The sequence below is a fragment of the Ctenocephalides felis genome, unplaced genomic scaffold (genome assembly GCF_003426905.1).
Source record: "Ctenocephalides felis isolate EL2017-DRISC unplaced genomic scaffold, ASM342690v1 CF-g0.4_SCAFFOLD_00845, whole genome shotgun sequence".
Taxonomy (NCBI): domain Eukaryota; kingdom Metazoa; phylum Arthropoda; class Insecta; order Siphonaptera; family Pulicidae; genus Ctenocephalides; species Ctenocephalides felis.
Window position 1 is genome coordinate 69,005,998 of NW_020536999.1, and position 11,462 is coordinate 69,017,459.

The window sequence follows — 11,462 nt, forward strand, 5'->3', positions numbered from 1 at the left end:
AACAATTATTAAAAATTAAACAAATAATATGAATATTTGTTCGTAATATATAAAGACTCTTTCAATCGTCGCATCTGTTTGATAAGTCGCGTATTGTTTTATACGTTTTATTGAAATCATTTCCAAAATTAATTTTTTTTAAATATTTTTCGGATTTGTATTGCTCGATCGGAGTGGAAAATATGTTTTTTTTTTATTTTGTAGAATCGGTTTGGCATAAATAAAAATACTATTTTGCAAAATCTACTTTCCGAAATTATTAATCATATGTTATAATATATCTACTTATATTTTTAACTTTGTGTTTTATATAGTTCCATGCATAGACATATTAGATATAGGCAATACGAATACAATATTAGCTGCAGTTATATTGAAATTATTATTATCGAAAATAATTAAATATGTAAAAATAAATTTGCGCTTGACAAAATATTGTCAATATGTCGATAATTATCTTTTGAATTTTTAAATTGTTGTCTACACGCACACACATCTGCTTCGCCTGTGTACAAAAAATTCTTCGCACGTGGCACGCGTTTCGTGCCGCTGTTCAACGCTTGTTCTGTCTCTTTCAAGCATTAGCAGAAGCGCCGCTCTCTCTTTCTGTCCAAATACAAATAGCCGCCTTTTAGGGCGGCCTAGAGGCGGTCAAATCAAAAAATGAAAAATTTAAGGCGGCCATACACGAAAAGCGGCCATAACAAAAAGCGGTCGCATTGAAAGTCCACTGAATTAAAAGGCGGCCAAATTGAAAGTCCGCTGAATTCATCCGCAGTATTGAAACTCCGCTGAGTTAAAAGACGACCGTAGTCAAAATCAGCCGAAGGCGGCCGTATTAAAAGCGAAATCGTATTAAAAAGCGGCTTTTGAAAGCTTTGTTTCCAAATTATTAATAAGTGTATAAAGTAAAAGTATAAACTTGGTGTAAGGTGTAACTTTGCCTTAAAGCAAGCTGCATGAATTTTTGAACACGTGTAAATAATCTACTTAACTATAAACAAAATATTAATTTATGAGTGCATTGCAATGTGAAAAACTGTCGCAGATTATTCAATTTTGTACAAATTTTCTAAACATGTTAGTTATTTTTTATAAATGGTTTCAAAATTAAATATTATTGGACAAGAAAAAAACGTGTAGTATGTTCATTAAGAACAGGATCCAAAATCGCCAAAAAAAATTGTTAATCAATAACTGAGAAACGACTCGACGGATCATTGACAAAAACTAATCAAATAATCAAATAATTTAGACTATAACGTGGACGAAAAATTTGTCACTTTTGACAATCCTAAAGAAACGGCTCGGCCGATCTTGAAGCAAGAGTAACCAGCACGAGTGCTTATTGAATTTGATCGATTTTTCAAATAAGATTGCGCATTTAAAAAAAAACGTCGACAAAAGATGAAATTTTGCTTCACGTAAAAAAGTGCTGCTAATTTTTTCAAACTGTGATAATATTTTGAAAATTAAACCGACCTGTAAGATCGAAATATTTAGTTATATTTGAGATGATGATCTCTATCGCCAAATATCATCGTAAAAATATATTAATATGAATATTTAACAATTAAATACCAAGAAACGATGCGTCCGAGATCTCTTAAAACTAATCAGCACGATTTCCAAATGATATCTTTCAGTTTCTGAATGTATAAAAACAATGCAGGATTTTTGGCTAAAACATGTACGAAAATTTATAGACTTTTCTGTTGATTAGAAACGGTTTGGCCGATTGTTGCACAAAACTGACAGACGGTAGTCGTTATCTAGTTACATCAAATGACTTTTAAATTTTAAATCGGCTCATATACATACTTTTTTTTACAAATTTGGTCTCGAACGATTCAGAATGACTAGAAACGTAGAGAAAACATAAAAATTACAAATCGAGAACATATTTGATATTTTCCTATTATGTTATTTTCCGTACCCAGGCACGGCTCTGTGTACAATTGCATATGAGTTAAGTGTACATATTCGGTTAACTTTATATTCGGTTATTAACCAAAATTAATAAATTGACTTAAACGATTAATTACAAAGAAAATACCCGTCCAATCTTTGCCAAAACTAATCAGTACATTCCCAAATTTTTCGAATGATTTTCAAGAAAAAGGTGAACGAACAATTATGCACTTTTCTGATAATTCTCATGATTCTACGTTCGGCGGACCAGCTCAGTTTGTGAGAAAGTGAAAGGTAAACTAGTAGTGCATGGTACCGTGCCTTAAGGCAAATTGCTGGAACATTAAAATTAATTAAAAAAAAAAATTAATTTTGTAAAACAGATTTTTGAGAAGGTAAAACTTTTGAAAAAAAAATACCTTTTTTAAAGATTAGATTTAATAAGTATTTTGCACTTTGTTCAAATTAATCGCGATACGTTAGCTGCGCAGAAACATAATATCTAAGCGCGTGAGCGCCGCGTCGCAGTCAAAAGGATAAACATTGGTACGGAACCCATATATATTTGTCCAAAACACAATTTGTTCCTATTATTTATAAAATATCCGTTAATTTGATGTGCATATGTCTAATGATCATTTCGTCCGCCAAATGACTTTTCTTTTACTTTCTTTTATTGGATCACCGAAACCGCTAGACCTGCCTTTTTAAAAATTTTCAGATTTTAGTACGGTATTAGAAGTCCTGCTTAAGGCAAAATGACACTTACGGCAAATGTTGTCTCTAACAATACAGAACGACTTATTAGCATAATAATATCTAGTCAGATTTTCTGGCTGAAACAAAGTACTCCTTCGCGTAAGTAATAATAGATTAACTTCTTAATCCGATTAAGTTAATTAATTTTAAATCGAAATTAAGTTTTGAAATGAAAATAAATAATGTCTTGAGTTATTACATTTGAATATTTGAAATGTTGTGTTAAAATTAATTAGAATTGAAAAAAAACAATATAGGATATAAAAATGAAATATTGTTGGTGACTAAATGCAACAAAAAAAAAAAAATGGAACCGTTGACGGTTCCCAAAATTTGGGAACCGGTTCCAGAACCGGTTCCAGAACCGGAACCGCGCTGGACCCGGTTCCGGTTCACAGCTCTAATATGTAGTCCTACTTAAGCGATTTGTCTGTATGACCATTCCATCTGACAGTCACGAAATATATGAAAAGACCAACCCCAACGGCATCTTCAAATAGAATTGATGATGGTTCTTGGTCTAGATTAGCAGAAAATAAGGCTATTATCTTTGCAAATCACCTTGAAAAGGTCTTCGCTCCTTATCCTTGTAATGTACCTAACGATCAATTCATCACTCAATATTTTATTGAAAACTGTAAGTCTTTATCGAATTACATCGAATATATATATATATATATTAACAAAGTCTAATAATCGGGCATAACATCAATAAAAAACATGAATTTCTTTCAAAAAGATGTAAATTTACATCTTCAACCAGTCTACGAATAACACACTATTCATTTGTGATTTTTTCAAATCAGTATTTTGTGAAAATATTGTGTAATTTCAAGTTAATGTTTATAATACATAGTGTAGTGCATTACCATATCCTAATACCATGGATTATTAAATTTTCCAATCTAACACTAAGATCAACTAATATTTCCACTGAATGAAGGCTAGGATTATAGCCGAAACGTATGGATTTAAAATAAATTTTTGAAAGAAATTCATGTTTTTTATTGATGTTATGCCCGATTATTAGACTTTGTTAATACATATGTCAACATCAAATTCAGAATCATACAAAATATATATATATATATATATATGTTTTAGATTATATGTTCTAAAAACGTTAATAAACAGTTTAAACTTGTAAATTTTGTATTTTTTTTAATGTAACACAATTTTGGAAATAATTTTTTAATAAATATGTACATCAGTGAAACTAAATTATTTTTTCTTTTTAGGATTTTTCACTTTCTTATCTCGTTTCGCTTTATTCTTATTAGCTCTGATATCCTTTTTCATTCTTGGGTCTACAATTTTGTATCTGCCTTTAACACCAGCTGGCCTTCTTGGTCTCTTTGCAGCCATATGTTTCTTTGAAACCACATATGTGACATCTTTCTTGGGTTCAGCCTTTGCTTTCCTATACAGCCTGTTAACAGATAATTTAAAATGAAATTAAGTTTGAAGTAATAAATTAAAAAAGGCATACTGGCAACACATAAAGATCCTGAAATTATATTTAACTTAATTCAAAAGTAGTTATGCTTGTGGAGAATAAAAGAAAACAGTGGTAAGTCTATACACATCACTTTTACTTTTTCCCAAAGAGACATGTCATGCAGCTCAGTGTCAATTGCGATATTGTAGACCAAACACGGTCAAAATAGGGTTAAGGAATGCAAAATTATATGATTATTTTTTCTTTTAAATATTCGCATTTGTAAGACTTCAGATTTTCAATTTATTCATACTCTTAAAAAAAAGATTTTTTCTGTATTCGCAAAATATACCAAAATAGCTACTTACTGCTTAATTTGTTTAGCCTTTTCTTTATTAGAAACATCGGCATTATCCATAAGAGCTTCAACTTTACGTTTTGCCTTCTCCATTTTCTTCACAGAACGCTTCTTCTTACGAGCTTTGGCTTCAATAACCTTCTTTATTGGCCTTACATTAAGCTCTTCCATTTTTGATTTGTATTCATCAACAAGTTCCTGCAAAAAAATACAATATTTAAGTATACTACTTATTATAATTAACTTCCCTATAAGAAGAAGTTTGTTTTCATAAAAAACTCCGATTCGCTAATTTTATGTTTTCTCGACGTTTCAAGCCGAAACCAACGAAACCAAATTTGGCAAAGGTATGTGTGTGTGTGTGTATGTGAACAGATTTTTTTGCCGTAAATCGACGATCTCTCAAAAACAGCTGGACCGATTTCAAAAATTTAAAAATCATTCGATATATCTCGATGGGGACTAGCGTTTATCAATTTTACGCTACGATCGGCCGAACAGTTTCTTTGTAAAAGTGAAAAATTTTTCGTCTACGCTTTAGCCCGCAATTCTGAATCGATTTTGAGAATTCAAAAATCGTTCAAAGGTATTGGTTGGAATCGTGCTAAATAGAAAACATCGGCCGTGCCGTTTTCTTGTAATAAAGTATTAAAATTTTTTTTTGACGTACTAAAATATTACGGCCCTACGACAAAACTCGTTTAATTTTAAAAGTTCGTCAAAGTTTGCAAAAATTAGTATCGTTTTTTTGGCATTTGTCAAAATTAGAACTTTCATCGACGTTTGCTCAAAAACGCCTGAACCGATTTCAAAAATTTAAAAGCCAGTCGATATATTACGATGTGGATTATCTTTTCTCAATTTTGTGCAACGATCAGCTGAGCCGTTTCTTTATAAATAGCAAGAAAGTGAAAAAATGTTCGACTGGCTCTCAATTCTGAATCGATTTTAAAAAATCGAAAACTTTTCGAAAGATATTTGTAGAGAATGATACTGATTAGTTTTAGGTAAAAATCTACCAAGCCGTTTTCTTGAAATTAACTGTTGAAAAAAAGTGTTAAACTTTTCGTCCACATTTAAGCTCATCCTACCGAACCGATTTCAAAAAATCAAAAACTGTTCGAAAGATATTAGTTGGGAATGGTACTGATTAATTTTCGGTGAAAATCTACCGAGCCGTTTTCTTGTAATGAACTGTTGAAAAAAAAATTTAAGCCGATTTTCATGGAACTTTTTTTGGCGATATACATAATGGTCTTAAAGAACTTACTGTAATATTACGGCCTTACGACAAGTAGTTTAATTTTAAAAATTCGTCAAACTTTGCTAAAATTATTATCGTTTTTTTTTAAAGTAGGATTGATGAAGTATATTATTTACTTTTATTTTTTTATTAAGTCGATTATTTACACATATCGGGAAGTTCATGTAACTTGCCTCAAGGCTAAATACCAAACCAACTAGTTTGATATCCGAAACATCCGAAAATAAACGAGCATGCTTATGAAACAATAAGTTAAAAATGAGAAAAGTACCAAATTTAAAACTCCAAAGGCGGTTTGAAATAGCCTCTCACAATAATAATTTCTAACTTTCATTTTCCATTTTATGAAAATTGGCAAGAATTATTAAAATGAGCCTTTTCACTGCCTAACACAAATGCTAATTTTTACTAACAATAAGCTCAGTGGTGTCGGAAGCAAATTTTTGATGGGTGGGCTTTTTTTTTTTGATAGACAGGCAGTGGGTTGTTTTTTTTAGACATATTAGGCCATATCATTTTTTGAGATTCGTGGATGGGCTCAAGCCCACACGGTTCCGACGCCAATGAATGAGCTAATTATGAAGAAAATTGAACAGAATTTTATACAAGTTTTTAAAATAAAAAAAAATAAAACATAGATCAAAAATATAAAATATAACATAACATATAATCAAATAATAAAGTCCTACAAAATAACAGTAATTCTGATTAAAGTAATCCATAAATAAAAAAAACGAATTTTTAATGATTTATCCATCAATAGTATTTGTTAGTTTAAATAATATTTAGTTGCAGCCCAGGTTTTGACACAAAAAAAAAATGGTCACCTTAATAATAATGATCATTTTACCTTAGGAACAGGAGCCTCCTTCCTCATGTGTTTCTTTTCATCTTCAACAAACCAATCTGGTAAGTTATCATCATTGAATGTATATCTATTCCAAGCTTCATCTATTAAATCTCTTTTGACTTTAGCACTCGATACCATTAGAGCACCTAATGCTAGATCACTTTCATGTAGACCAGATTTTTTCAATTTATCTAGACCTGGAATATATAGAAATAGAAATATTATATACAAATTATTGTGATTCAGAATGGTTTTTTATTATTACAAATGGACCACAATAACAGTAACTTAATAAAATAAAATATTAGCGTCTTACAAAATGTGGTTCAATTATAAAAATTTATTAATGTTTGGAAGAATGGCTTGTATTTTTAGGACATTGAAGCTTTTGTTTACGGGCTATAATTTATTCAATTACAGATATGTCTGTTTGAAAGGCAAGCGAAAGCTAATTTCAAAGCAAATAGTTGAAAAATTTATCTAATTGTAAATATTTACACCTATTTTCTTATATTATCAAACCGAAGGGCTTTGGAATTGAAGTATATATTATAACATTATACTGAAATTTTTTTAGTTTCTTGAATAGATTGAAGCAAGCAAAGGTAAACATATGTAATTTTTTTCTGTATTTATAAACATATATGTATATATTTTTGTCTTTATTTATTTATTTATTTGCCAGGAAATCTATTACATAAATTAAATTACAAAACTGTGCAGTAATCTTTTATAACATTCATTTCAACAATATCCTCTCTTCGGTCTCAACGCATTAACACTTTTCAACTCTCTTCTTCTCGCCGCATGCATACGCTCTGTTGGTACGGTCAAGTCTTGCCAACTGCACAGGACCGAAATGACCCGCACGATGTTCAAACATCCATTCAAACATATTCATGCAACATATTTTCCTAACAATATATATATATTCTTACCATAATCCTTTTTAACAATTTCAAAACCATTCTTTTCGTTTTCCTTCTTAGATTTTCCCTTTTTCTTTGTAAATTCTTCAATATCATAATCACTGTCTTCATCATCTGAGTCTTCTGATTCTTCAGAATGCTTGTCATGTTTTGATTTATTTTTGTCTCCTATGATGGTTCCACCTGCAAAACAGAAATTATAAAATAAGAACAAAAACCTTAAATAATTGACTTAGTTATTACAGGGTCAAGATTCAAATTAATAAGATTAGTGATCAATTACCTTTTCTTTTATAATCCTCTACTAGTCTATCAAGTTCCATATCTTCATCCTGCTCATCTTCAAGACCTTGCAAAGTATCACGAGTAAACCATAATTCAGCCTTATGTGTTTTTTTTGCCTTTGCATCACGTTCATCCAAATCGGTCAATAGAGGATGTGTTCTTTTTTCACCTTTAACCTTTTTTAATTTCTTTTGCTTGATTACAGGTTTATTAGATTTTTCATCTTCAGAAGAATCACCCAAACCTTAATGATGGATCATTAAAGCAATAATTTAAAAAACACAATGTGAGCACAATATTAACATCCCAAAAAAATATCTGTTTTTGGTAGAAAAACCGACTTGATAATTCCATGTTTTATTATCATTTTGAATCATTCGGAATCGTTTGCAAATTTGGTAAAAAGTGTTTATTTGTAAGTTGAAATTTGATCTTTCATCGACAATTTCTCAAATCTACTACACCAATATCAAAACTTTAAAGACCATTCAATGAAACTCAATGAGGACTCACATTACAATCCGACACTATTCTTTAGAATCAGGAAAGTGCACAATTTTTTGCCCGCGTTTCTTAAAATGTCTTGAACCGATTATTGGTGATAAGAAAGGTCAAATTTTGGCTTACATATACACAAACCTTTTGCCAATTTTGGTCTCCAACGATCCAAAATGATGTGAAACGTTGGGATAACAAAATTAACAAACTAGATTTTCTGGCAAAAACAAACTTTTCCTTTGGGAACTTAATAAATAAATTATTAAATAAAAAAGACATACCTAGTCCATCAACTGAGCTATCGCTATCATCAGATTCAGAATCTTGATCAATCTCACTTTCAGAACCCTTTTCAAAATGAAATTATATAGTATACAATTATAAAATTATATAATGTTAAATTAATTATAGTAATGTTGTAATGTATTCACATATTTAAATAAATTAAATAATTACCGCATATGGCAATCCTTTGCTATCAAGATGATATGACTCCTTATCATATTTAACTTTTTTAGGTTTAATTTCTTCATCAGAACTCTCCTCAGACTCCGCCACAAGATCTGGCGTCTGGTCTTGCATTTTTTCTAAATCCTATCAAAAAAATATATTAAATAATGTTTAGAAACATCACATTATATTAATAAATATATAAAACTACTTATTTATTACTTACATTATTGCTACGAATTTGTTTCAGGCTGAAAATATTTCCTTCTTCCAGTGTGGGACCCTCATCGTCTTTCAAAACCATTTTTAAATTTAGCCGTTCATTCAAGCGTTGTCTCTCTTTATTTGCACGTTTCTTTTTGCGTTTTAAACTTTTCTCTTCTTCAGCCTGAAATAAAAATAGGTATAAATATTATTTATAAAATAAGGAATTATATTTCGAATACTTCATACCTGCAGTTCTTGAATTTGCTTTTGTATTGCAGCGTCTTCTTGGTCCTCTTCTTCTTCAAGAGTTAATGTTTTGTTTTCCTCTGTTTGTTTTTGTTCCTCTTCAGATGAATCCTAAAAACGTTAAACAAAAATTATGTCAAATATGTATAATAATTTTATAGTTAACTTGAATTCATGCATGCTATATAATTCAAATTTCATGACCGAAAGTTTGATGAAAATGCTTACCGCTTTATCACAGCTACTTTTCCATTCACGTATCTGTTTGTGCCATGTAATCAACTGCCTCAATTCTTTTCTACCCAAGACTTTAATGTCCTTGCAGCATTCCATAATTTCTGCGGTGGTCTTAGGATGTTCCAATATTTCTTTGTCATCAAATGATATCTGACAAAAAAACAATTACATAATTTTAAATTAATATATAATATTTAAAATCAACAATTAACAATAAGGTGTAATAAAAAGTTCACACAAAAAGAATATTAAGTTGGTAATGCTTTTTTTTTCTAAAAATTATTACTATTATTTCTATAAAATATCTGTGAATTCCAAGAGCTTTATCAAATACTCTTACATCCTGATAACATCTCTCTGTTTAACTATGGTAACAAAATTTGTTAGAAAAATTAAAATAAATTAATGCAATTACAAGTACTGTTTGAAAATAAGTTGAAAATAACTTTGTTTGAAAATGAATTGAAAATCCCATTAATTAATTTTTGTTGAAAAGCAAAAATTATATTTCCAAAATAAACAATTTTTTTGTTCGAATAGCTAAATTTCAATTCTTATTCTTTATATAAAACTGCAATGCACTAAAATCATAAGATTATTATATTGTCAATAATTTTACCTCTGAAGTCTTTTGAAGAATTTCTACTGCATCATCACATTTAATAAACTCCGAAACAGGTAATGTATGATGTAATGTATAATCATTAGTTGGATAACCCTCAGCCTTAGCTTTCTTAATTTTTTCTGGATGGTATATACTCATTTTATTCGAAGGCTCCAATTCTAATTCTTCAAAGACATGCTTGGGATCCAAAAACCTAGGATCAATTTTATCGGGTGCTACATAATATTGGCATACAACAAAAATTTCAGCAGATTCAGTACGGGAAGCTTGTGGTTTCGTAGCATGAACCTTTCTGAAAAACTGTTTCAACACCCATATCAAAGGATGGTAGTCCTTGGATCTGAAGACTTTGGTCACAAACCAACCTCCAGGTCTTAAGAACTCAGTGGCTAGTTTTAAAGCACTCAATGTTAAACAAGCTTGTTGATAGGCATCATGCAACCAATTTTTACCAACATTTGGCGCACCATCATTTAGCACAACATCTGCTTTCCATGATTGCAATTCTTTTTGCAAAGCTACACGGCATTTTGTGGTAGTGATGTCTTCTACCAGGCCAATGCAACCTGGTACTGTTTTTATGGGAAATAAATCTACTCCTATAACAATACTGGATAATGGCATGTTTTGTTTGGCTACTTGCATCCAACCACCAGGGGCAGCACATAGATCGATACATACTCGAGATTTTTGAAGAAAAGAGAATTTACGATTTAATTGAATTAATTTGAATGCAGCTCTTGAACGATAACCTGAAAAAATATTTTCAATTTAAGTGAATTAAGAGATGAATCATAAATTTTCTAATTTTATTGCATTTTGTACAAAATTAGATATATATTGCGGAGCGACTGAAAAATGTAATTGATTTCCTAAAATTTTATAAATAACCTAAAAATGTTATAAATTGTCTAAAAATGTTGTGTATTGTCAAAATCTTTTTTATTATTTGCAAGTATTATAAATTGTTCGAAAATATTGTAACTTGTATGAAAATATTTAAATTATCTGAAAATATAAATTGCCTGAAAATATGTATTGTAAATACTTTGATTACAATTTTAGAGCACTCATTTAACAACATACCTGTCTCCTTAGCCAACTGATAATATTTATCTTTACGTTGTTTTCCAATTTTAGTCTTTTTACCCATTTTTAAGCTTATTCGAGTTGACAATTAAAATAAATAACTATTCAGCACGCACCACGTGCGGCAAATTATAGGTTATACGTCAACTGGTAAAAATATATTTTACGGATTCACTTTCACATTATTTTTTAAACCTAACTGATTTAAAGTCTTTGCTTATGAAGTTTTAAAATTAACACACCTATATACTACAACATATTAACACATTTGCTTTCAAAACGTTCGTGAAATTAAAAATGTGCCACTCTGAATATA

General features: G+C 30.0%; 1 protein-coding gene across 1 annotated transcript; it reads right to left on the reverse strand.

The window, feature by feature from the left end:
- Positions 1-3,864: 3,864 nt before the first annotated feature.
- Positions 3,865-11,462, reverse strand: LOC113363423 (pre-rRNA processing protein FTSJ3-like). The gene is made up of 12 exons (XM_026605928.1): positions 11,144-11,462; positions 10,052-10,809; positions 9,424-9,582; positions 9,196-9,306; positions 8,969-9,130; positions 8,749-8,886; positions 8,574-8,640; positions 7,793-8,038; positions 7,519-7,692; positions 6,581-6,777; positions 4,477-4,664; positions 3,865-4,099 (listed from the first exon to the last, which is right to left on the reverse strand). The coding sequence occupies exons 1-12, from the start codon at positions 11,208-11,210 to the stop codon at positions 3,892-3,894; spliced, it is 2,475 nt and encodes an 824-aa protein (XP_026461713.1). The 5' UTR covers positions 11,211-11,462; the 3' UTR covers positions 3,865-3,891.

Bases quoted from the DNA above. Each gene is read 5' to 3' on its own strand.
- LOC113363423 (XM_026605928.1), bottom strand. From the start codon at position 11,210: ATGGGTAAAAAGACTAAAATTGGAAAACAACGTAAAGATAAATATTAT. The intron at 9,307-9,423 runs GTAAGCATTTTC...TAACGTTTTTAG, and splicing joins AAAGTAGCTGTGATAAAGCG to GATTCATCTGAAGAGGAACA. The intron at 8,039-8,573 runs GTATGTCTTTTT...TCCATCATTAAG, and splicing joins TAGCTCAGTTGATGGACTAG to GTTTGGGTGATTCTTCTGAA.